The 27,498-nt window shown below is 37.1% G+C and overlaps 1 protein-coding gene across 2 annotated transcripts in view; it reads right to left on the bottom strand.

Annotated features, from left to right (window-relative positions):
* The window catches only part of Dcn (decorin), a 40,127-nt gene extending 13,796 nt beyond the window's left edge, over positions 1 to 26,331 (bottom strand). The window contains exons 1-4 of one of the 2 annotated variants that reach the window (XM_021173997.1): positions 26,048 to 26,331; positions 22,284 to 22,503; positions 10,799 to 10,911; positions 53 to 266 (exon numbers count right to left, since the gene is read on the bottom strand). In XM_021173997.1, coding sequence (XP_021029656.1) covers positions 53 to 266; positions 10,799 to 10,911; positions 22,284 to 22,479 — 523 coding nt within the window. In that variant the 5' untranslated portion in view covers positions 22,480 to 22,503; positions 26,048 to 26,331. Of the gene's footprint in view, positions 1 to 52; positions 267 to 10,798; positions 10,912 to 22,283; positions 22,504 to 23,310; positions 23,530 to 26,047 lie in introns of those variants that run through there. The other variant, XM_021174000.2, reaches the window with a different exon arrangement.
* Between the last annotated feature and the right edge of the window lie 1,167 nt (positions 26,332 to 27,498).

Below are 27,498 nucleotides of genomic sequence, written 5' to 3'. Positions count from 1 at the left end.
TTTCATCATGTCCCCTTGGTCCCGAGCCTCAAGCTAATAATTAAGTCTGTACCTATGACAAGCACATTGTTCAGTCCATTGAAGTCGGATTTCCGCAGCTTGGTGATCTCATTCTCGTGTACACGAAGTTCCTGGAGAGTTCTGGGCATTTTTACAGGCAGTTCCTTTAGTAGGTTCTTAGACAGGTAAAGCCTTTCCAACTTCACTAGAGGTTTGAATGCCTCTGGACTGATCTTGCTGATCTTGTTGTTGACAAGGATCAAGGTCTGTGGAGATTGCAGAAAATAATATCTGAAATCCGAAGGCTTCCACACATATACACATGACATATATGTAGCCAATTTATTCCTTTTGTCAAAGAGGTAGGAAATTTTAGAAAAACAATCAGAAGACCGGAAAATATATAGAAATGTGCTTCTCTTGTGTGGATATGTGTGTACACAACAATATCAACCAACCAGACTACCCAGAGCTCCCAGGGACTAAACCACCAACCAAAGAGTACACATGGAAAGACTGATGTCTCTAGCCACATATGAAGCAGAGGATGGCCTTGTAGGGCATCAATGGGAGGAGAAGCTGTTGGTATCCTGTGAAGGCTCAATGCTCCAGCATAGAGGTGTGTGTGGAGGTGGGAGTAGGTCGGTGTATAGGAGAGCACTCTCATAGAAGCACGGGGAGGGGGATGGGAGGGAGTGTTCTGGAGGAGAAACCAAGAAAGGGCGTAACTTTTGAAATGTCAGTAAATAAAATATCCAATAAGGAACTAAAGAAACATATTTCAAATGTTTAAAAAAAAAAAACTATGTGATGCTAAAGAAATCATTGGATGACACCAGATTCTTAGATACCATCAATGCCAGTGATCTCATCTCCCCATCATCCTGTCTTCCTAAGGCTCAGTGTCAGTGTTTGGCAAAAGGGGGCCCGAGTCTGAGAATTTGAACGTAACTGGAGATAGTGACTGTACAGAGAGGGAGACTCTGCTGTCTTCCCACAATATGTGGCTTCAGGTAGACATGATGCTTTGGCCTCCTTTGTTCTAGTTTTTTTTTTTTCCTGCTGTGCTCTGTGTAGAAAGGGCTTGTCAGATCTATGAAACATTTCTCTTGACTTTCTAGAGCAGTGGTCCTCAACCTACCTCGTGCAGCGATCCTCTAACACAGTTTGTCATGTTGGAGTGACCCCCAACCATAAAAGTCTTTTTGTTGCTACTTAGTAACTCTAATTTTGGTACTGTTATGAATTGTAATGTAAAGATCTGACATGCAGAATATTTGACACATGACCGCTGGGAAGGGGTCATTCAATCCTAGAGGGGTCTTGACCCACAGGTTGAAACCTGAATGGTAAGCATAGTAAAGGAAAGATCCCATAATCAGAAAATGATCCCACTTGTGAGACAGGCTTTGCCAATTTGGAAGATGTGGTGAGTAAGTTTTGAGTACAGTTGAACTATTTGGGGCATTGGCCATGCGACAAAGAAGGCTCTTTTGAGACATTGAAGTTCTGTGGAACCATTTCAAAAAAGTCCATGGTGCAGAGGTCTGTAATGATTTCTGTAATGATGAAAATGTAGTAGTTCTGTGAATTTGGTACTAATGCTCTAAAAACTCAAGATTATTTCTTAGATAATAATGGAGCAAAACCAGCTTACCTTTGGACTCTTGAAGAGAAAACTTTGGACACTTCAGTTTTAATTAACTGTTTTAAACTAGCTGTGTGCCAATAATCATGAATGATTATTGTGTGTATGTGTGTGTGTGTGTGTGTGTGTGTGTGTGTCCAATGATTCAGATTATTTAAAGAAAAAGAAAACTTGATCCAAGACTATCCTTGACAGGCTTACTGAAACGTTAATTTTAAGTTTGTTTCTATAATGACTTGAGTCTTGTGCTTTCAGATATTAATTATTGAAACTGGTTGAGAAACAAAAATCTGATGACAAAATTTAGGAAAGATAATATAAAGATAACTATATATTTTTATTAAGTGTTCATAAAAATGAACTACTTCTGGTAGATAAACTTACAATGTAAAAAAATTAAAAATCATTTTAGAATTGACCTATAGTCAAAGAAATAAAGTCAATTTAGAATAAGCTCTTAGCCAACATCTTCATACATCGAAAGAAATGCAAGCATTTCCACTACAGTGAGAAACAAGACAAAGATATCTACTCTCTCCATACCTGTGAAACATAGAACTTGAAGTCTTAGCTAGAATAACAACAAAATGTAAGATCAAGGGGGTTGAAATAGAAAGGGAAGGACCTTTATGAGCAGAAGATAAGGTTTTAACAATAAAAACATCACCAAGAAACTGCTACACCTGATAAACACTTTCAGTAAAATAGCAGGGCTTACTTAACATTAACTCAAAAAAAAAAAAAGATCAATAGCCTCTCTATGAAGAAATGACAGACATACCAAGAAAGAAATCATGGAAACAGTACCTTTCAAAATATCATATATAGGACATTTGAAAGAAATTGGAGAAGATATCAGAAGATCTCTTATGCTCATGGATTAGTAAGATTTATGCTGTGAAATAGGCCTCCTACCCAAAGCAATCTACAGATTCAAAGCAATCCTCTCTCTTCTCATGAGAATAGTTCCATTTTCATGATCCTTCATAAAACTCACCTCAAAATGTGTCAAACGCCCCAACATAAGATCAGATACCCTGAATATGATAGGAGAATAATTAGAGAATAGGCTTGAAAACAAGACACAAGAAAAAACTTTCTGAATAGGACCCTAATTGGTCCTATCCAGGCATTAAGACTGACAATAATGGTACCTGATGAAACTAAACACTCTCTGAACAACAAAAGACACTATCATGTCAGGAAAATGGAAACCTGCAAAGGGGAAAAAAAAATCTTGTCAATTATACAATAGACAGAGCATCATTAATTAGGACATACAAAGAATTAAAAAAGAAAAAGAAAAAAGAACTGGCCAGGCATGGTAGCGCATGCCTTTAATCCCAGCACTCGGGAGGCAGAGGCAGGCAGATTTCTGAGTTTGAGGCCAGCCTGGTCTACAAAGTAAGTTCTAGGACAGCCAGGGCTATACAGAGAAACCCTGTCTCGAGGAAACAAAAACAAAAACAAAAACAAAAAACAAAAAACAAAAAACAAAAAACAAAAAACAAAAAACAAAAAAACTGAACATGAAAAAAAGCAAGTAACCCAATTATAATGGGGTATGGAGTGGCCATGGTGGTGCATGCTTTTAATTCCAGTACTTATGAGGCAAATACAAGCAGATCTCTAAGGCCAGCCTAGTCTACAGAGTGTGTTCCAGTACAGAAAGAGCTACAGAGAGTAATCTTGTCTCAAATAAACAAACACACAAAAAGTGGGGAACAGAACTAAAGAAAGAGTTCTCAAAAGCTGAAATGCAATGGTTGAGAAGAACTTGAAGAAATGTTCAGCATTCTTAGTCCTCAGGAAAATGCAAATGAAATCTTGAGATTTCATTTTACTCAAAGTCAGAAGGTCCAAGATTAATAAAACAAATGAGATCTCAGGATGGATAAGATGTGGGGGAAGGGGAAAAGTTGACACTTGTTGATGTGAGTGTGAACTACTAAATCCACTATGGAAACTGTTACAATCATCCCTCAAAAAAGCTGGCAACAGACCTACCACTAGATCCAACTATTATCACTTGTAGGCATATACCCAAAGGACTCTCCATTTTACTATGCAGATACTTGCTCAACTGTATTCATTTCTGCTCTATAACAGCCAGCCAGAAATTTGAAAAAGCCAAGCTACCAAGTTCATCTTCCAATAATCAAAGGACCAGATAAGGAAAACATGGTACACTTGCACAAAGGAATATTATTAAGCTGATCAAAAAGATTAAATTATTTGCAGGGAAGTAAATTAGATGGAACTAGAAACAATCACCATGTCTGAGGTAACAAAGATACCAAAAGACATATATGGGCTGGGTTTTTTGTTGTTGTTACGGATGTTATAAGTTAGAATTGAAGACAACAAATATCCCAATAAAAATAGGGTACAGAGATAAATAGAATTCTCAACAAAGGAATCTGGAATGGCTGAGAACCACTTAAAGAAATGTTCAAAGTCTTTACTTATCAAGGAAATGCAAATCAAAATGACTGAGATTCTATCACATACCTGTCAGAATGGCTAAGATAAAAAGCTACCTCAAGACGGGTGTGTTGGTTCACGCCTTTAATCCCAGCACTCAGGAGGCAGAGGCAGGCGGATTTCTGAGTTCGAGGTCAGCCTGGTCTACAAAGTGAGTTTCAGGACAGCCAGGGCTATACAGAGAAACCCTGTCTCAAAATAAAAANAAAAAACAAAACAAAACAAAAAAGCTATCTCAAGACACAGCTATACCACTCCTGGGCATATACCCAAATATACTCCACCATACCAAAAGGACATGTGTTCCAATATGTTTTTAGCAGTTTTATTCATAATATCCAGAAACAGGGGTCATCCCACATATTCCTCAACTGAAGAATGGATACAGAAAATATGGTACCTTTATACAATAGAATAAAATGTATCTATTAAAAATGAGGACAGCATAAAATTTGAAGGTAAATGAAGAGAATTTGAAAATATCCTGGGAGAGGTAACCCAAACCCAAAAGGATATGCATGGTATGTACTCACTGATAAGTGGATATTAGCCAAAAAAAAAAAAAAAAAAAAAAAAGAGTACAGAATACCCATGATACAACCCACAGGCTCTAAGAATTTAAACAAGAAGAAAAACACAAGCAAGGATGCCTCAATCCCACTTAGAAGGGGGAAGAAAATAATCATGGGAGGCAGAGAGAGGGAGGGCTCTGTGTGAGAAAGGGAGAGGGAGGGGAAAAGTGGGAAGGGTCAGGTATGGTGGAGACAGGAGAGGTGGTGAAGACCTTCCTCTCCAGAGGGCCAGGAGAATAAATGGAATTATGCAGCTGCTGGGGGTTGGGGAGAGGAACCTCTAGCAAGTTCTAGAGATCTGGGATGTGGTACTTTTCCAGTACTTCATGTGAAAGTGCCCAACAGTGGGGATATGGAACCTGATGAGACAGTAGTTAGACAGGATCCCCAATGGAGGAATGGGAACATCAGCCCACCTACAAAATTTTGATCCCAAACTGGGTCTGTCTAAAAAGGAATGCAGGGACAAAGATGCAGCAGAGACTGAATGAATGACTGACCAAATGACCAGCCCAACTTGAGACCTATCCCACAGGCAGGCACGAATCCCTGACACTATTAGTGATGCTACCTTGTACTTACAGACAGAGAAGCCTAGCTTAGCTGCACTCTGAGAGGCTCTACCCAGCAGCTGACTGAGACAGATGCAGAAGCCCACTGTCAAATATTAGATGGAGGGCAGGGACCCCTAGAGATGAAGGGGAAGGACTTACGGCCCTGAAGGAGATGGTGACCTCACAGGAAGACCAACAGTGTCAAGTGACCTGGACCCATGGGAGCTCCCAGAGACTGAGCCAACAACTAAAGATCACACAGGAGCTGGTCCGAGGCTAAGGCACATATGTAACAGAGGGCTGCCTTGTCTGGCTTCAGTGAGGGAACATGTACCTAATCCTACAAAGACATGATGTCTGGGGAGCGTGGAGTTATCCTGGGGGGGGGTGCTACCCTCTTATAGGCTAAGGGTAGTGTTGATGGGAAAAGAGACTCAACATGGGGTAACTGTGAGGAGGTCAGAACTTGGGATATACCAGTAAATCAATAATAAAAAAGACTTTTTGTACAGCTGTATGGAAATCTAACATAGTAGAAGCATCCCAAAATGCATACAAGTAAAAAAAATAATTTAAATGGACTCACCATATAATATCGGAGAGAATGTTCCAACTAAATAATTATGTTACCAAGTAAGACTCTCTGTGTCAGGAATTATGTGGAATAATTGGCCTGCATTCACACCAAATATCCATCAGAGAATATTGTCAAGGTCATTGGTCAGCTTCCACAATGGGAAGTCCCTATTCCTGAAGATACCACTTACTATGTCATCAAACATGGAGGAAAAGTACTGGTGCCCAAATAGATGCTTTTCCTCTAATGACTAGCAGGCTATTGGAGGAGAATGCTATCATCAGTGTCACCAATTACAACCCTATGACCTACAACAAAGACCTGCCTAAAAGAGCTATTGATGCAACAGTCATATATATGATATGAGATTAGCCAGTCACATTTTAATTGTATTTAAGGTCCCTTCCATAAGATCGAATCCACACCTGTTACATTAACATCTCCAAGAACATGAGACTAGGGAACCTAGTCATGAACCTAGACAAAAATCTACTACTATTTTTCTGCTAAAATAAAATAGAAATAAATGAGACTTAATAATATATTGTTATACACAAAGACCAAACCACTGTGAAGCCTTATCCAGAGAAACGTCCCTTTGCACTAGATGGTGATTAACAGGGATACCAACAACGGAATAATATGTAGAGACTGAGAGATTTTGAAGCATTCAGCCCTAATTGGGATGTCTTTGGCAACCACAGCCCTCCCCAATACTCAGGGATCTATGTTTTAAAAAGGAGGAAAAATTGCAAGAGTCAGACGCAGTGAGTGACTCCAAGGAACAGCATCTTCTAGACACAGCAGAACTGGTAAACAAATGAACTGAAAGAGACTGTGATGGTACTCACAAGGGGTGCACACATTCAAACGAGACCAAAAAAAAAAAAGAAAAAAACAAACAAAAACAAAAACCATTTCTGAGAAATGGAGTGAAGAAAATCTCCCACTCTGACTAAGAAGCTATTTGCTATTGATACCTACAAAAGAAAGGGAAAATAATTTTTGTCCAATGGAGGGTCACTAGGTATAACAATTATATTCCAGACAGGCTCTATACCCATGAGTGCCTGGCAGCCACCACAAAACAGATTCCCTATCTTTTGTTTTATTTGGATTTTCTATCTTTTGTTTTATTTTGATACTGTTTGTCAGACTGCTTTCTTTCTATTTATGTATTTTATTATCTGATTGGTTTTGATTTTGGAGGAAGAGAGAGAGAGAGAGAGAGAGATCATGAAGTTGGGTGGATAGTGAAATGGGTAGTATCTGGGAGGAGTTGTAGAAGAGTAAAAAAAAAACATAATAATAAACTATCGAATATTTTTAATTGAAAGTTATTTTAAAGAAAAATATCAGTGATGTCTTAAGCCAGAAGAGCACAGAAAGGCAAATTGCCACATTCGTTGATACTAGAGATTGTAGAACCTTAATTTTGACATTGTTCAATGTATGGATTCCAGTTTAAAAGGCCTGGTTTACTCCGTTGAATGTTGAAATATGACTTTTAATACTGTATACATTTTTCCCAAAAGACCTTTATATAGGGCTTCTGCTGTCCCAAGTATTGTTCCAAGAGTCTTATTGGACTCCATCTCACAGCTATGCTCCTGAGTATAGGAGGTCAGCTTCTACACTCAAGTTCTGGCTCTTATGTGCTGTGTGAAATAGAAACCCATCTCTCTCTGCCTGAGTTCCTGTATCTATAGAGCAGGATAATAAAACAACAGCCAGAAGGATTAATTAACTTAAGGCCTCCTGGGATGGAAACCTACACACCTGTAATACTGTGAGTGCCACACAGATAATTTTTTAGTTTTCAGTGGCTGAAAACTTTTGTTGACTTTTATTTTAAAACCCCTTCCTTGCTATGTTTACAATGCCGCAATTTGAAAGTAGCATAAGAAACATGGCTTTATTATTATATAAAAGTTGTCCATACACATGCATCTATATGTACATATGGTCTATGTAAAGCTATTCAAGAAATAACCCACTGAGTTGTAAATGAAGATAAAAATTAGGGCATAAAGGACTTCTCCCTGCTTAGACCTTTCTATTTTAATCCTATCTAAACTTTTGTATCTTTCCTCCCTTGTCATCTCAACACAGTTTTCCTAACCAAAATTATAACGTCTTTTTGCATAATAACAAGGAAAGAAGGAATAGAGAATGAAAGACTGAGAGGTAAATAGCCATTTGGCATCCCTGCATGATCACAGGTTCTAATGAACTCTTCTCTTCTTCCGATGGATACTTTGAAGTAGAAACAGAGGCTCACCAAGATGAGGAATGCTTCACAAAACTTCCAGAAGGAAACTTACTTATAGAGAGAATGCCTGTCATCTGTGGCCGATTTAAGGAGAGCTTTGCAGAAACTGGATGTCTTTCTATGAGGACCTTTCAAACCCAGGCTCAGGACCTTTCAAATTCAGGCTCAGGACCTTTCAAACCCAGGCTCAGATTACCCTTATATGTCTAAAATTGTAACTTTCCTTCCCTAAAACGGGCAGATTTGGAATAAAATGTAGGCAAAGTAAGTTCATATTTTAAGCTGTATCAGTTCATTTAAATGGTACTCGTTCTTTAGTTTCACTTTTCTAAAATTGTTTTAGCAGCGACTTAGAGAGTCAGAGACAAATATTGCTGATTTTGCCATCAACTCTGCCACGAAGCTTTGATGAAAGCCATGAGCCCGGCTGGGTGTGGGACTCACAGGCATCCTAGGAGCAGTGCTGCAGAGCACTCCAAAAAGCACCTGGCTCGGGCTCAGGCCATTTCCTCATTCAGGCAGACTCAATAACTTTCACTCAGTCTTTGTGACATTTTATTCTCATTTTTTTTTACTGCCTTTCCTTTTCTCTTACACAGTGAACCCCCTTTCCATTTTTGCTTTTCAATACGCCACTAATCCTTTGAGTCTTAAAAAAAAAAAAAAACCCAAAANAAAAAAAAAAAANAAAAAAAAAACCCTACCTGTTAATTGAATATACACTGGCATTAGATTTTTCTCTCAACACTCACAACTTACGTATATGTTGTTTATGTTGGGACATACTGACAATTTGACCTTACCTTTTTCATATATACTACTACCTTATCTGACTGATACAGAGTTTTTTTTTAATGGTTGCAATGTTAATTTTAAGTCTTTCACATTATACATTAGTTAGCATCATCCATATAGAATCTATAGATTGAGAAAAACAGTTGATTTCTTGTACAAATCTAGTATACTGTCCATGGATATACATCACGACCATCTTCTCAGCTGTCAAGAAATTTACTACGAAATCTCATTTTGACTATATTAACTTTGTAATGTTTTCAGACCAGCCTATTCCATTTTGCATTTCATTATTGCTTTTATATCTACATTCCCTATTCTACTATGTAACAGCAGGCTGGTACATTTTATAGATGTATTTTATTATATATCTCTGATTTTAATATGCATTTCATCAATGAGCATAATAAATAACATGAATAAGTGCCCTAGGCCTCAGAATTATATTACTATGACATTCATCATTAAAATAAAATGTTTACGAACCATTATGACCACAGTTGGGGCCATATCACTAGAAGTTCTATTTTCTGTAAATTCTCTTTAAATTAGATTTTAATATGGAATACAAATGTGCTTCTCTGAAATTTCTCCCCACCAGAAGAATTGTGTTGTCTCACTGTTGAGAGAAGTGACTGTAGTCATTCTTTCTCATTGTGACTTTCAAATAAGATATGTCACTTTTCATTCAATGTAGGCATTGATATCTCTATTGATTATGTCAACCTACATGACACTCAGTTACTTTCTCCCATGATCATCCATCTCTGAATGTTCTTTAAGGCCATCTCAATGGGCTTTGTCAAGCATCATACTTAGTACTCAGAGAATGGCCCCACAGTAGAGTATAGAGGTTGAGGTTTTCATAGTACAAGGTACTTTAGATGTTGATGCCTGGCTTGCCTATATTAAATGTTCACTGGTATTTTGAAAGGTATCATACTTCTCCCATAGGAATCCAACTGAAAAATAAAAGATATATTTTGTAGAGATTCCAGTGCTCTCTGTAGTCAGACCTGTAGTCATACTTCAAAGGTTTGCCTCAGGAAGCTTGACACAATTTGACTCAGTCATGTCACATTTCCCAAGACAAGGATGTTCTTGCTTTTTTGTTTGGGGTACTTAGTACTCTATGTCTGAGGAAGCTGAACTCTGCCTCAACCCAGTGCCTTGACCACACTCTAAGAAGATTAAGTAATGTAGACGATGAAGTGAGACCTTCTAGTGTTCTGCCCCATAGCTCTCCCACCTCCTGCTACCCTCAGATTTGAGTGCCTCACAATGCCTCATTTTCCAGCTGCTTTATGAACAAGGCCTTTATGAAATGTTCTTATGAAACCCATCTGAAAGTATCTTCCCTTTCCAATGCATTCTTGAATATCATATTGAACATAAGTAGAAGAGACATAAGTTAAACACACACACACACACACATGAATAAAATGGTGGTTATTCCTTATTCTGTTGATACCAAGAGAATTTCCAAGGCCATTCACACCTCTCTTAGAGAATAAATCACAACAAAAGAAACAAAAGCATAAAATAACACTAGAATTAAGTAGTTCTGTGTTTTATTCTATAATCAAAATGCCCTCTATTTGTGACAGTACATGTATTCATTCATGGAAACACTGACAAAGATTAAAGTATAAAGATGTTTTAAGTAAATAGTGACGACACATGGATTATATGTAGAAATATTGGTGATGACGTTTTGTTAGTGGCTACTTAATATGGTGGTCTGCTTATCTGTCGTTGCCAGGAATAGAATCAGATAAGCGCACAGTTATGTACTATTTCATTACCGCAGCCTGTTTTGATCTCACTGTAGGTTTCTTTTGAAAATACCATTAGAGTCTGGTCTTAGAACAAATAATAAGATAAAATGATTCTTACATGCAAGTCCTTCAGGTTCTTGAAGGCCCCTTCTTTGATCTCTGTAATTTTGTTGTTTTGCAGGTCTAGCAAGGTTGTGTCGGGTGGAAAATCCCAGGGCACTTTGTCCAAACCTAGCAAAGGGGAAACAAGAAGGCATAACCTCTGAGAAGAAATCCCCAAAGACGGCATCATAAAACAGTGTTGTTGTTTTTTAATTTTTGATACAATATTTAATTTTGTAGGCTACTCTTCCATCTGCAATTCTTCTGCCTAACCTATTAAATACTTGGATTATAACCATCTCCAACATATAAAAAGTGTGTGTTTACAAGGTGTGATGGTTTGTATATTCTTGGGCCAGGGAGTGGCACCATTTGGAGGTGTGGCCTTGTTGGAATAGGTGTGACCTGGTTGGAGTAGGTGTGTCACTGTGGCTGTGGGCTTAAGTTCCTCACCCTAGTTGCCTGGAAATCAGTCTTCCACTAGTAGCCTTTGGATGATGTCTTAGCCATCAGCTCTGCTCTCGCCATGCCTGCCTGGATATTGCCATGCTCCCACCTTGATGATAATGGACTGAACCTCTGAACCTGTAAGCCAGCCCCAAGTAAATGTTGTTTTTTATAAGACTTGCCTTGGTCATGGTGTCTGTTCACAACAGTAAAACCCTAACCAATACACAAGGGAATTAAGGTGCCAGTTTGTCTGTAATGTATTTTCCCCCAAGATTTACATCAATTGTAGTTGAAACTGTTTGTTTCATCTTTCCCAACCAAGTCAAGAATTTTTTTTCCTTAGCTTAGTTTCCAAACTAAAAATGTTTCTTATGTATTTGTTGGTCCTCACAGTGGAATTTTTTGCTCCTCTTAGGACAAGGCTCTAATTTTTGGCTACATGTTAAGCCTTAACAAATGTTTTGTAAATATTTGCTAGAATTGTAACCTGTACTACCTATATAAATACCCTATAAATACAAGGGCTCCAACCGAAGCTTGCATCAACTTTTATAAATCTAACACTGACATGGATTTCCATGAAAACTTAAAGTCATTTGAACTTGTAAACAGGTTCCTGTCCATACATTGAAAATTGAAGCTTTTGGGAGAGTAATTCTTTTCATTTGAAATAGAGTGCCATGACTATATCAGTTTTAATTGCCATTTTATAACCAAGAGGTCTATGGTTGAATAAATTTTGGTGGCATAAGTTCTGTGAAACTAACTTTATGAAGCCTTAATTTTGGAATGTAGATTTTCGGTACATCAATATAGACATATAACAACCAAGTTATGACCTTGATGGTCAAAAATATGATTCACTACTCATTTAACCAATTATAATACATATTTTCATATTTATTTTAAGGGATGTAGGAGGTAAAATAAAAACTGGATATTTGAGTTCAGAGACACAGTGTTTACAAGTGTGTGCTGTTTCTGCAGTGGGTCTGCTGTTTGATTTCTATCAGCTACAACAAGAGGCCACAACTGCCTGCAAATCCAACTGCAATGACTCCAGTCCTTCTTTGGCTTCATGGGCACTTATATCCACACAATGCAGATTCATATAAATAGGTGTGCATATATACACCCTCTGCTTACACACATAAACACACACACACACACACACACACACTTTTTAAAAAAATTTAACAACTTGGAAATTCTACTCTCACATAGTGTGACAATCCCTCTACTTTCAGATATCATAACAAAAATTTTAAATTTTGAATAGAAACAAGTTTTCCATAACTATAAAGCTTGAAATACTAAAGAGTTCTGACTCCTTGGAAAATACTTTGTTTCATTGACTGGAGGTTGCATATGCAGTCGAAGCAAACAGACTTTACTCACTTGGGAGTATAACTCATGAAAAATACAATTCACTATAGTTTTTCATTAGAACTGCAATCACAACAGAGTATAATAACAACTATGTTGGGAAGATAGCTTTCCAGTTCTGAGCCTTTAATGAGCATGTACTCAGAAACCACATGGCTATCAAATTTCAAATCTCTTCCATTTCTTCCATGATAATTACATACACTTAAAAATCACTTATTTCTAAGAGGTCTTTGTTGTTGTTGTTGTTATTGTTGTTGGTCTTGTCCAGAGACTGCCTCTCCAATTATAGGAGTAGGAAATATTGTTCATAGCAATGACCAGTGTCTTAGTAAAGTTCAGTATCTAATGCAGGTGATACTCAACTGACATCATATGTTCTATAAACACTGAACTCATTACAGGCATGGTTCCCATAGAAATGAAAGATTGACGTGTGTTCAGCACTGGGAAGTAGACTATAGAACAGCTACCTTGTGGGAGGGTGACGGAGGGTACTCCACAACCGTAATCACAGCCATTTTCAAAAATGTCAATTTGCTAATTGCTTGCAATTAGAGGATGTAGCCTTTTGCCAAATCTGTGATAATTAGTGTGATCCAACCACAAAAAGACACGATTTCCTTTCCTTTGGAATGTAGTCCTGTTTCTCATTAGTGCTTGTTTTCTGCTTTCTGTCAGAGATTTAATTTCCTTTTATGCTTACTTTTGTATAATTATGAGATAAAACTCTAAAGGCTGTCTTAACATTTGAACAATGTCAAGATGGTGTGAAAAAAAAAAATCCCATGCACGTAAGGAAAGGACTCTGTCTCTGGAAGGCTCACCCTTTTGTTCATGTTGTCACCCTTGAACTTTATGACAGAAATTGCTTAAGCTAAGTTACATGTGTTATATCTGGAGATGGAGCATAAAAGAAAATTACCCACTGAGACTTGTGACTCTTGCAAATTAGCTCTTGGGGGTCCATTTTAGTGATAAAATTATAATGCTTACATATTTGCTCTGAAGTACTAATGGATTCATACTCATTTGGTGAACCTCATACACTGAAGTTCATCATGACTACTTTGAATTACATAATTATAGTGATTATTTCAATTAAAGTTATGTTATGCTATTCCCTTCCCAACAGTACTATAATAATTTATAAAACCTTGCTGTGAAAGCTCTTGATTGAAGCAGAAATGTAAGGCAGCGTGGTAACTTCCTTTACCTGGTGACTTTTAGGAAGGGTTTAATGGCATAAACAAAATTCTCATTAGGAATAATGAACATGACTAAAAGATAACCCTCTAGGCTTGCAACATAATATTTCATGTGTCAGGTTTATTTATATGCCCCCCGGCAAAACAAACAAACAAACATTGTTCTCACACCAGATTCCTCCCCCTAATTCTGTATATTTTATATCTGTATATTTTATATATTAATTCTGGACATTTTATATCTAGATAAAATGTCCCACTGTAAATTAGCATATTCAAAGATCTAGGTAAATTACAATGGGTAGATTACCCATAATATGAGTTCTTAGAACGTCACAAAGGGAAAGAGCCTTTAATGTCAGCTAAATGAGGTTGCTTAGCAGACTACATTCAAATAAGAAAAGTAGATAAGTTAATCTGAATACTTTTGATGTAAAAATCTCTCTATTTCTCTCTCTCTCTCTCTCTCTCTCTCTCTCTCTCTCTCTCACACACATTCTCTGCTTTTATTTATCTATCTATCTATCTATCTATCTATCTATCTATCTATCAACTATCTATCTATTTACTTTTAAATATAACTCCTTTTAAAAATGACTTGATTTGTGCTGGAAGGCCACGTTATTTTATTAAGCTTTATTTCAACTGTATTTGTAATAGATTTGTTTTCAGCCAGTGTTACATACTGAGTTCTTGTCTAAAAGAAAATGTGTCTCAGAAACAAAGGAGGAGGGTAGGGAGGTAATTTGTAATCTAAGTCAACCCTCTTTTTTTTTTATCCTGACTAAACAAGACCAGAGAAGTAAAACTGCCATAATAGATCCTAGCTAAACTAGACCAATAACCAAGATGGTATGAGTCCTCGCCATTGAAATATCGGCTTTGCTATTCATACATGTGAGCACCACCTCATCCTGAGCACCACCCCATCCTGAGCACCACCCCATCCTGAGCACCACCTCATCCTGAGCACCATCTCATCCTGAACACCCTCATTCCTAGAAATTCACTTTGGTTCATACCATGAATGTTTTGTGAGAAAACACATTCACCCATTGCTCTGACTCTATTACCCTGTAGAGCTCACTCAAGGTTCTTCCTCTACAAATACTCATCAGCCCGACAGGGCCTTGAACCCACACTTCTTAGAAACCACAAGCTGATGGCCTACATTCTCATCTTCGTAGAGTCTTTGCTTGTTCACCTGCAAATGCAGGATAAATAGAGAAGTGGTTTATGTTATTGTTTTGTTTTGCTTTCCATTCTGAAGGTTTTCTGGATGCTTCATGCACAGGTTTCTTTCTGGCACATTAGTAATAAAACATCAAGCTGCCAAATTTTTAACCCAAGCTTCATCCCTGCCTACAGGAAATGCAGGCATGGGAGAGCAGAGATTGAGGGAATGACCAATCAACTTGCCCATCTTGAGGCCCATCCCATGGGCAAGCACCAACCCCTAACACTATTATAATGATACTCTGTTATGCTTGAGGCAGGATCAAGTTGTCCTCTGAGAGGCTCCACCCAGCAGCTGACTTAGACAGATGCAGACACCCACAGTCAAACAGTGGATGGAGCTTGGGGACGTTCATGAAAGAATAGGAGGAAGGATTGCAGGCCCTCAAGGGGACAGGAACTCCACAGGAAGACCAACAAAGTCAACCATCCTGGACTCTTGGAGTTGTCAGATTTTGAACCACCAACCAAAGAACATACACATAGGACCTAGGCCTCTACACTCATATGCAGCAGATGTGCAGCTTGATCTTCATATGGGTCCTAAACAACTGGAAAGTGGCATATACCAAAAGCTTATGCCTACACATGGGATATGTTCTTCTAGCTGGGATGCCTTGTCTGGCCTCAATGAAAGAGGAAGTGCTTAGACTTGAAGTGCCAGAATCAGGGGGATACCTAGAGGCATCCCCACCTGCTCAGAGGAGAAGAGGAAGGGGATGAGGAAATATTGTGGAAGGCTTGAAAGGGAAGGAGCAGTAATTGAGATAAAGTAAAGAAAGAAAAATAAATTAAATTAAAAAATAAAGTTGCCTTGTAATCATGCACTGAAGAATTCATGAGCATGCTCTTGAAATGTTTTTCTGCTATGTTGTGTTATAAAATCTCTCTGCATCCTAGTTTTTTATATTAAGGTTTTCTTTTTCCTCCAATGTATTATGACAAAACTTTCCTCACTTTAGTCCTAAGTTTTCAATTATCAAATGAATCTCCCCATCAAATATGCCATGTCCTTTGTCTTCACCTGTGAAATTTTGCCTCTTCTTTGACTGTGACATATTTTTAAGGCATCTTTAGTCACATGTGTGGCTGAAAAAGATTGTTTGTTCTCTCTGTTTTACATGGCCCTGGGGTCTGGGTTAACAACTTTTTTCCATAGTATATACTTATCTTGGAGAAAGATAAACTATAAGCTGCTAGATGGGAAAACAAATATACATTCATGGAGAGATATTGACCAAAACCTATATACAAATTAATTTTGAATTTGATTAATAGATCTACACTTTCATTTGAAATGAGTCAAGATAATATCATAAAGTTGGGAGCTCAACTTTTTCAAAAAATGACTTGGAAGTAACATGAAGGAAAATTTGTGGAACTACAATTTAAAGAAGACTGAAGGGAATCTTAAAAACTGGAGAGTGGACCCAGTTCACTGCTTACTGCAAGAGTGTAAACATGCAAGACCCTAAATTTAGTCACTGGTGATACTACCATCTTCCTGCAACTGTGCAATATATGTACAACATGGATTGTAATAAATATTAGCTAGGAATGGAATAAACACACCAATATTTATAGAGTAATTGGTAATATACACAATAAGCTGTTGTTATTTTTAGAGTTTACTCATGAATGTTTTATTTCATTTTTATTATTTATTTTATTATATATTTATGTGTTATATGAAATTTCTGGAAATTACCTAAAAGCTATTTTGAGAGAGAGAGAGAGAGTGCACATAATAATTAATGTAGTTCAATGAACTAGTTGAAGTTCTTCAGTAAATTAAAAGTTCATCTTATTAAAAAATTTAAGAATGAATTTATTTGTATGTATGTGACTTTTTGCCTGCATGTTTGTTTTTTTTTTTTTTACCACATGTGTGACTAGTGATGATGGAGTGCCATCCAGTGAATATTGGATCTCTCTTGGATCTGGAGTTACCAATGGTGGTGAAATACCATGTGTAAGTTGAGATAGTTACATAATTCTTATTATTTTAATTTTAATAATAAATTTTTGTCTTTTTCATTATGGTCACAAACTGTAAGTTTCCCTGAAAGCATATCTCAATGATACCTTTTAGAAGATACCCTTTATGAGAAATCAGTAAATCGTATTACAAATTAATTATCTATCACAAGTAGAGCTAGTCTCAATTCCTATTATGATTTGTATCAATATAGAAAATTTAAGCTACATTTTTTTTTGCTGATGATTAAAATCTACATCTCTCTGTTTTTCTCTTCTTTACATTACAATTATTAATAAAGATTTCCCTGGAAACAAAATTTTATTTTGCAGGTATAGCAAACACAATTTTTTTAATGTAAACATCTTAACCTTGAGCTAGTTCTTCTTGTGAGTAATGTCTACTGTTGTGTACATCTTTGTTCCATGAAGTTCAGCATCTTCAGAGAGTTTACCTATAAAGGTCCATGTGTGCATAGAAAGCCTTCATTCAGTTAGCAGATGCTTCCCAACAAAATGATTATACCCAAATCTGCCCTTCACCAACTTAATTCTGCTTAATTAGGACATTAAATACAATTTTTAAAAATTCTATTTAAAAACTCCAGTTTTTTGTAACTCAATAAAATATCAGATATGTTAAGACAATTTTTAGCTTCAGAGTGACTTGAATTAAAAATTAATCAAGCTATGAATTAGAGATGATTGAGTGCCAAGTTCAAACACTTGAGACTCTCTGTTCTCATTCAAAGCACTGAGATGGAAATACCTTAGAGGTACGAATCATTTTGATGACTAAACACTAACAGTTCAAACTAAAGCGAATCCTCAATGCTTATAAAAGGAGGTGATAGATTATGGCAGCAATAAAAGGTCTTTACCTTTTATTTTGATAATAGGTCCTTACTTATCTAGGATGACCTTTGACCTCTGTCTCTGCCTTTTTCATTTCTCTCTACCTCTCTCTGGGTTTCTGTCTCTCTCCTCTCCATCTCTGTCTCTTCCTCAATCTTTCTCAGTTTCTCTCTATGTCTCTCTCTCTCTCTCTCTGTAGCCCAAATGGACCTTGAGCTTGCAACCCTCTTTCGTCAGTCTGCTGAGTACCTACGAATATTGGACTTTGCCTCCACACCTGCCTTTGTCAGCTTCATGAGCCATGTACCTACGAGACAATCATTTTCAAGGAAGATAGAACTCATGTCATTAATTGCCTTGCGGTTCAGATGCTTATCTACAAACTAGTATCCTGAATATAAACGTTACTCTTGTAAGAATGTTTATATGTATTTTAAGTCCTTGTCTAGCAATATAATATACATAGCCACTCATTAAATGAGAAAAGCCCTTTTAAAATATCAAGTTCCATACAGGAGAGGACAAAGCAAGTTTGAATTCAAGGATATTCATCCATATAGACAAAGCTCTTTTAAATTATTTTAAAGGCATTGAGATACTTTTCAAACATCAGTCATTATGTGCTTAGTTTTTAAAAAGTAAACATAAGACAATGATTGTGTGTATTTGACTTTTCAGGGCTCATATGTATTCTAGCAGTGAGATCAAACTTATTACCAAATCACACTCCTTGGTGATCCCTGGCCCCATCAACAATAACTGAGCCAAAAATCTATAAGCAAGAGAAATGATCTTCCTCCAAGATACCAAGCACACAGAACAGAATATCTGATCAAGATCAAGGTTAGACCACATTTGGAAAGGAATGAGCTACATTCATCTGCATACTTCCTGTGAGCGGTTCTTGGCTGTGAATGGTGTTCCATCGCCTATGGGTATGAAGGTACCTCTCTGATACGTACCCAGGAGTAGAACATCTGTATGGTAATGTGCTACTTTTAATATTCTGAGGACTCTCCATATCATTTTCTATGAGGGCTATTTTTATTTTAATTCTTGCCCACAGAGTCCAAGGACTCCCTTTTTTAGACATCCTTCTAAGAATTGGCTACTTTAGTATTCCTGATAAAGTCATTTTTACTGCTGTCCAGTGATATAGTTTCGATAAGCATTTCCCCAATGATGAATGACCTTTGATGTATTTTATTTCATGTGTTAATGGGTCAGTTCTGAGAAATGTGTATTTAGGTCTATTTTTCATTTTGAAAAAATAACTGTTACCATTGATGAATGCCTGTCAAAGAAGGGAGCTTTCAAACATTATCATTTATTTTATGACCTAAAACAAGGAATCTGGCAAGGGATCAAAAAGTTTGCTCTCAGTTATGGTCTCTTATGCATTTGTAACCAAATATTAACAGGATCAAAGGTCATGGAAGTCTAGTCTGGACTGGATCCCCAAAGATTTATTCTTATGAATAGCATTCTGTGCTGCTAAGCTGGAGTTATCTGGAGTACCCAAGATTGCCTTTCTTGGTATAGTCTCAGTCTCTCTCTCTCTCTCTCTCTCTCTCTCTCTCTCTCTCATNTATATATATATATATATATATATATATAGTTAATTTTTTTGTTAGTGGATATTTGGCGTTCATTATTTCTTCTGAAAAAAAATGAAAAAACTCATAGTTGTATAGTCAAAAAAATGTTCTCCCATTGTCTCTCATATCTATTGTTCCATTTTCTGGATGAAAGTTTTGTAATTTAATACAACACTGTGTTCTCGTATGTGTTAACTGATGAATGGTTAGAGAAATTGTGATATATATATATATATGTATATATATATATATATATATATATATATATATACACACACACACAAGAGACCATTGTTCATTAAAACTGTTAAATCCTGTCTTTTGCAACATGAGAGAGCTATGTTAAGTGAATCAATCAAGAAATAGAAAGACAGGTACTGTATGATCTCACTCCTCTGTGGAATATATACAAACTGATCTTACAGAAGTTGAGCACAGAATGGTGCTAACCAGGGGGTAGGTGGAAAGGGTTAATGAGGAAAGTCTGATAACCCAAGGCTACTAAGTTCAGTTAGAGAATGTTGTTCTGAGGTGTATTACACAACCAGGCAACTCTAGATTAGTCCAGTGTAGCAAATGTTTCAGAAAGCTAGAGGAAAGGCTTTGGAAAGATTATCCTCATGGGTAAGTGCTAAATGTCTGAGATGATAGGTATGTCTAACAGATTAAAGCATAACTCGATGTATATGTATCAAAATATTTCATGTTCCATATAATATATGCAATTTATATAAAATTACATATCCGTTAATAGAAAATATAAAAGGAATGAATTGTCCTTTCCTTTTGGTAACAACTGGACTCCTTAATTTGATAAAGACTACATTTGCTGATCAGTTTTCCAAAATAGTTCTTCATCTGATAAAGATAGAATGGAACTATGGGTCTCACACTGACTTCTGGTTTAAATCTCAAACTACATTTTAACAAAACATGCAGAAGTACTTGGCAAATTCATGTGTACTTTCTCAGCCCTCTGTGTTCTAGATAACCAGGAAATGATGCTACACTGGAGATAACTGGAGCCAAACATCCCGGGAATCTTCCAGAAGCTTTCACATCTCCTTATAAACAAATGGCTGAGCTCCAGCTTCTCATTTTTCATTTACTCTCATTAAAAAGATGTTGAAGAATCAATGTGGTTTAACACTGGCACAAATAACCCTTAGAGCAGTGGCTCTCAACCTCTGGGCTCCAACTCCTTTAACAACCTTCTATCTCTAGAAGTATTTACATTGCAATTCATAAGAGTAGCAAAATTACAGTTATAAATTGGCAACAAGAAATCATTTTATCACTGTGGGGTCACCACCACAACATGAGGAACTATATTAAAGGGTCACAGCATTTGGAAGGTTGAGAACCTCAGCCCTAGAGGAAAACACACAGTCAAGCATTTAAATACAAAATTACTTATATTAAATACTATATAGTCAATATTGACAAAAGTTTGAACATTGCATCTGTTTTGTCTCATTAAAACCTCTGAAAATATTAGTTCTAAGGAAACAGATAATAATATATATTCCTACATCTGGAGTGCCACTGATCCATCACAGGGAAGAACACACTTACCAGATCACTGAGCAACCAGAGAAACTGCCTCTAGCCTCCTGAAAGCCTCCATGTATACCCTCACTGAAGTTTTAAAGTGTCAACGTTGAAAACTGAGATAAGTGTTTCTTGGTTGTTGATGCTGAACAGTTTACTTCTATGTTTGTCTGTGCTCCTCTGTATAGCATATTTCCCTGGTTAATATTACTGACCATTTATCTGCAAAATATGCCTAGCATATTGCCCTGAATAACTGCGGGGCTTCTCTGTGAAGCACCTTCTTATGCTGTGGTATTTCTTCTATAAGCAAGACACACAGCAAAAACACTAGTCCTGTGATCATGTTTTCCTTTGCTATAAGAAAATGGACAAGTAAAGAGAAAGAAGGGAAAGCAGCTGCCATGGGAAGCCAATGCATTAACCTTTGGCTCAACTGCTGGGCCTCCAAACTTTCTGAAGATTTATCTTCTAATCATGTGGCTTTTGGAATTCCAGGCCAATTTTTACTTTCAAACAGATAAGCCAGCTCTCTTTAGTGTATTGGGATGAAGTTTCAGAACATGAGATTATATCAGATATTTACATTGTGCTTTAGTTATAAATATTTCTTTTGAATAGTTCTAAATACCATAATCGGCTGCCAAAGCTACATGGGAATCCAGACCAGAGAATGCAGGGAATACTTGTGCATCTTGAAGATAATTTTCTGTTGCACAATCCAACTCATTTTGCTTCTGATAACTATGTATTTTACAAGTTAGCAATGTTTAATCTCTGTTGCCTGGAACCTGTAAAGAGTAAAGGGACTTTCCAAGTTTTCATAGTATCTAACATTTTAGGAAACCAAATCAATAATTTAGAAAAAGCAACGAAAATGAAAATGGGAAAGAATAAACATCCCCCTTGGAAACACAATATAGATGATGTATTGGTAGACATTTTACTCTGCAAAAAGGGGATCTATTCAAGTCATTAAGATATTTTTTTTTAAGTGATTCACTACAAACCTTTGTAGACCTGATTGAAAAGGGTGAGAGGTGGGGCCGTGTAGTATGGAAAGCCTAAAATGTCCTAGCCTCAAAGTTAATTCTTTTTCTCCTTGACTATTTGCCCTACTCCTCTTTAGGGGGTATGTCTCTTACTTCTGGAATTGCAGAGATGAGACCTCAAAGAGCCAAGCACTCAAGAGAATTCAGTTCCATGAAGAAGAGGCATACGTTTGGCCAGACACACTTACCCAGATCAGAACACTGCACCACTCGAAGATGACACTGGCATCGGTAGGGGCACATAGATATCAGGGGATTGTCAGGGTCATAAGGGATTATGCCAGAAGCCTCATCTTCTAGCATGAAGTCAAATAAGCCTCTCTGTTCAAATGGTCCAGCCCAAGAGACTTGTGCCAGAAGGAAGAAGATGAGAGTCGCCTTCATGATTAGCTCATGTATTTTCACGACCTGGGGACCAGGGAAACAAAGAGAAGGGTTTCTGAGAAAGGATGCCACTTAGTTTATGTGTGATTTGATACATAATATCTCATAGCAGAGTGAGAGTACAGAGGAAAAGTATAGAAAATAACATTTGTCATGAAGAAGTCAAGCATTCACCAAAAGGTCTTTTAAAAGAGGTAAAGGTGATTACAGACATAAGTAAACCATTTCCTTGCCAGTAGCAATTCAAACAGTATCAAATAGTGTGTCTCATCTTGGGGTATGGATTAAGATGATATGCCAGATCACTGGCCGGGTGTCCTTGAATAAGAAATCATTGTTGTATTACCATGCTGGCTCAGTGCTGTCATATGACAGTCAAATAAAACTGTGCCTTTGTACTAAGAAATCTCCAACTTCTTCCAGAGACACCTCCTTAAGCCCTATTCATCTCCAAGTCCTCCTGTGTTTCCTTTGGTCTCATCCACCACCCCATAAAATTATTATAAAAGACTCCAACTTGTTCCTGCTCTAAATATTTCTATTATTTCAAATCATCTTCCACCATGTTGCTGCCCAAGCCATCTTATAAAATTTAAGGCTCTGCTGTACAGATCTACTGACACAATTTGTTAACCTCTTCTGACCTGTCAATGATAACCATGGTTCCTGAGTTGGATGAGAAGCCAGACATTATTTGGTATCAATTGGTACTTAAAGATACAATTCTCTGCATTTTCTCTCTCCCACTTCAGCCCAGACATTTTCTTCATTTCTCCATTTTCTTTACTTCAACCCCAACACTTAGACAGCTTTGCCATTTTGATTACCTACCTTCTGAAGAAGTTTAAAGGTTACGTGAGATTCTGGGTCTCCCGCCCCTGTCTCTCCTCACTTCTCCTCTGAGCAGGGTGCTGCTCCTTACCGCTACTGTGATCTGAAGCACGATATTCTGACCTCTTTTAATGAACTTATCACATGTTATAATGGGCTTTTTGTCTTTACCCTGCCCCAACATTAGTGGATGTTCTCCCTTAGGGCGTGCCTTATTATCCCTTGTTCTTCACCCATGCCTTGCACAATATTTTGAACACAAGTGACTCAGCTACCATCAGTTTATTAATAACACAGTGCGTTCTGCTGGCTCCAAGAAACTAAACAACTCTGATGTCTTAAAGCCCAAATTGTATATTCATAGCAAATTTCTAGTTATTTGGATATTAATTAAAGATAACTCAAAATGAACAATCCAAAGAGAGATCAAGCCACCTATTTTTGAATGGACATGGCTTAAGATCCCTCTTCAGCTCTTAGAAGTAATCCTCAACCATTGAAGGCATCACTTTCAGACTCATGATCTCAAGAAAAGCTGCATCTTTGCAAATATGTTGGATTTACTCACTACTATGTTTCCATATAACATACAACAGAATGTATAGCCTTGAAGCTCTTTCCAAATACACTAGGAAATACACATATACTTTGCAAGTTAAAAAAAAACAAACTCCACATTCATTTTTAATTTACATTTAATACTGCAGTATGTCTAAAACAGAACACTCCACACAGAATTGTGATTTCTCAATTGAAAAAAAAAATCATAAAGATTGTGATTCAACCAACTTCCCCAAGTTCAAGGACAAGTGTCCTCTAGTAACCCAATCCCACTCAGCTACTCTTAAAGGGAGGTTATTGTTTAGGGATGTTCATTTGGATTGCAGTAAAGGAGAAGACTGCTTCACATTAAAATACAATGTTTATGGTTTACCACAAGTTTGCTGGCCTTGCATATTTAATGCCTTGTAATTTTAGAAGAAGGAAAGAAATGAAACAAAGTAATCTCAGATTTAATAAGAATAAGGAGCGTTTCTGGAGATGTCTCTTTGTCATCTACCCTCCAAAGCAGACATGCCTGGTGACTTCCCTATCAACCCTAAAAAGGAAATGTTGAACCCAGGCTTTGAGGAACACCATCTTTATTTATATGTGTTTACCTTGTTAAAATAGGACAAATTCTCTGCTCAATCTTCCTTTAGACTAAAGCCTGATATAGCCAGACTGCATACCATTTCAGTAACTTCCTCTCTCTCTCTCTCTCTCTCTCTCTCTCCTGTTTATGTGTGTATATGTGTAAGTGTGCATGCATATATGCATGTTTTTGAACTCTGTTACCCTAAAAAAACATGCTTATAAATTTTGTTCCAGTTCTCCTATGAAATTTCTTTTAAAATATTTTTTTTATACTACTCAAAGATCCAGCCTGTTTAGAGCAATTAACTTAAGAGAAATCTTAAGAGTCACTGGTCCTCAACATTTCTTCAGTGTTTTTTATTTTTTCCCTTTTGTGATAAATGGCAACTAGAATAACAAAAAGCAATTTAAAATCAAACAGATTGTGACTGAAGCAACACTATATCTTGTAGAAACTGTTCCTCTCAAATATTTGTAAAGCCATTCTTCCACTAAAAAGAGTTGTTTTAGTTCAGAAATGTCTCACCAAAAGTAATTTGTCTGGCCCCAAAACAATCTTTCTTTATTTACTTAGCTATTTCATCCAGGTTAACTTTTGTATAAACATGCTTATATCATTGTTAGGTGTTTCAGAGTTAAAACTTAACATGTATGTATGAAGCAAATCTGTAAATCCCTCACTATAAGGTGAATTTAAAACTTCAGTAACAATAGGAATAATTAAAATACAAGCAATAAAAATACATTTGTCTATAAACAAGAGCAACAATAAAACCCATGTTTCTTTTGGAGAGGTCTGCTAAAATAAACAGCTTCAGGAAAAAAAAGCCACAGGCACAGAGATCACTGGGGTCACACACTGGGGCACACATAACCAGTGGTCCTCTGCTTACTCTGCTTTAAGTTAAAATGAGAATCAACCCCCACCCTCACCTCATAGTGAATGCACCTCATAAAGAAAGGTTAATTTGCATTGAAAATATTGACAGAAACATTTATAGCCAAAGAGGTCTGCAGCTGTATTATCTCAGATCTTTAACATAATAAATATTTCCTGTGTTCCTTTTCACCTTTCTGGTAATAATTCCTATTCATTTCTGATGTTGCAGAAGTAGGCATTATATTTCTACAGCCAGAGACTTGTCTTGCTGGTGTTTTAAAGATTGTGAAGTATGCAAGAACACAGCACGAGAAGAAACCCTTAAATACCTAATTTAGGCACAAGCAATATGCTAGTTACGAATGCTTTTCTGCTGACAGTTTATAAAGAGCAAGCATTTCATCAGTACAAACGCAAAACTATCAATATAGACAAGTCATGGTGTTAGGTTACAAGTTTTTAATAAGCATATTTGCAAGAACAGAAGCAAGAGCACAAAACCAATGCATTCAAACAGTTTTGCCTTTTTTTTTTTCGTTTGTTTTATCGAGTACTTCTGTTTTCGAGCAATTCATTTCTAACGTTGTCTAAAGATTACTAAAAGTTTAGCACAACTTCCTTCTCGTTCCTTTTTCTCACCAGATATGTTCTTCTGCCCTCCACTTGACAGAAGCTTTATTAGCCTGTAGCAGAGTTCAGGACAATTATTGAAAGCCATACCTTTTAATCCGGGTATTTGCCACAGGAGCCCTCAAAGCTGCGATGTAATTAACACTAACTATGCAGCCCAGGCAAAAGGGTTTGCAGGTGTGGAAAGAAGGAGGAGGGGGTGGTGCTGCCCTGTGACTGTCACTGGGTTGAAAACCTCCTGCTTCTACTCCATAGCACAGTTAAGAACTAAGGTTTCACTGCGTGAGCGCATCCAGCTGACACCCACATTAGATCATATGGTAATGATACGTCTCTTGTATTGTAGCCAGAAACTTTATCGGCCCCTTCTCCCTCCCCCTCCACATTTGCTTTATCCCTTTGCATCCGCCCAGCATTCCAAACTGCTTTTGTAGTCTAGTGGAGCAACTTGATTTGAAATTTGTCTTTTTTTTTCTAAAAGATTGTAACTGAAGAGTTTGTCTCCCCACCCCCCAACCCCATTCCAGTCTCCACCCTTTCCAGTCTTGTTTGTCAGTAGTATTTATTATCCTTCTGAAATGACTTTTTTTCCCCTTGCTTTGGAGATGTGTGGGTCTGGAAAATGGAATGACATTAATCCTATGGCTTTTTAAAATGTGGTCTGCAGAGAAGACTAATTAGACTTCCATAGAATTACTCGTGGGCTCTGAAGTTCAAGTTCTCTGGAGTTCTCTGTGCATTTTGAATGCATTTCTATGGTGTTCTGGGACCAAGCCAGAATTGAATCTGGAAAATATGTTGTTTATTATTTTCATTACCCACAGCTTCAAAAACTTCCTTACTGTCTAATTCTTTGTTGTTGTTGAATAAAACACATAAAAACCAGACATTGATTACAATAAGATTTAGTTTGTAAGTAAAGAAAAATAATAATAATTTTTATAGATGGGTCCCTTATGTAATAAGGACTTTCTGTGGCTCTTTTTAAATTTCAGTAAATAGGGGGAAAAAAAGGAGAAGAAAGTACAAATTGAGTAACATGTTTATTCAGGCAGTGAGGAAAGTTTTTGGAGATTTTATAATTCCATCTCTGGATGCTGTGGGTTGTTCTGTTTGCCTTCCCAGGTTCTGACTCGCATTTTTCTGCTCAGGCCTCCAGGCTCTGATCAGGTGGGGACTTGAAACCGCTATCTATGAAAAAGGGGGAGATTCCCCTATCCTTCCTTTACCCACCTAAGTGCGTGCTTTGACAGGAAATATTTTTTAGCTTTATGAAGCTGGAAGGAATTAAATTCTTGAGAGGGAATCTGAGGGAGGGGGAGGATGCAGCTAAACTTATTTTGACTTCTTTCCCAAGTCTAACTGCCTGACTTTTAACTCCTGACACCGCACACCCCATTCTTGCAGAGTCGCAGCATGCTGGGTGATCCTGGTGGTTTAGAAGGAGGTGAGTCCAAGTGTTCGTTGACATTGGTGTAAGGAACATGCCCTTTCTTCTGGCACTAATTGACTTTCTCCTCTGAATGTTGCTTGTATTTATA

This window comes from Mus caroli, chromosome 10 (assembly GCF_900094665.2).
Source record: "Mus caroli chromosome 10, CAROLI_EIJ_v1.1, whole genome shotgun sequence".
Lineage (NCBI taxonomy): Eukaryota > Metazoa > Chordata > Mammalia > Rodentia > Muridae > Mus > Mus caroli.
The sequence above is the reverse complement of the archived record's forward strand: the minus strand, read 5'-3'. Positions and strand labels throughout refer to the sequence as shown.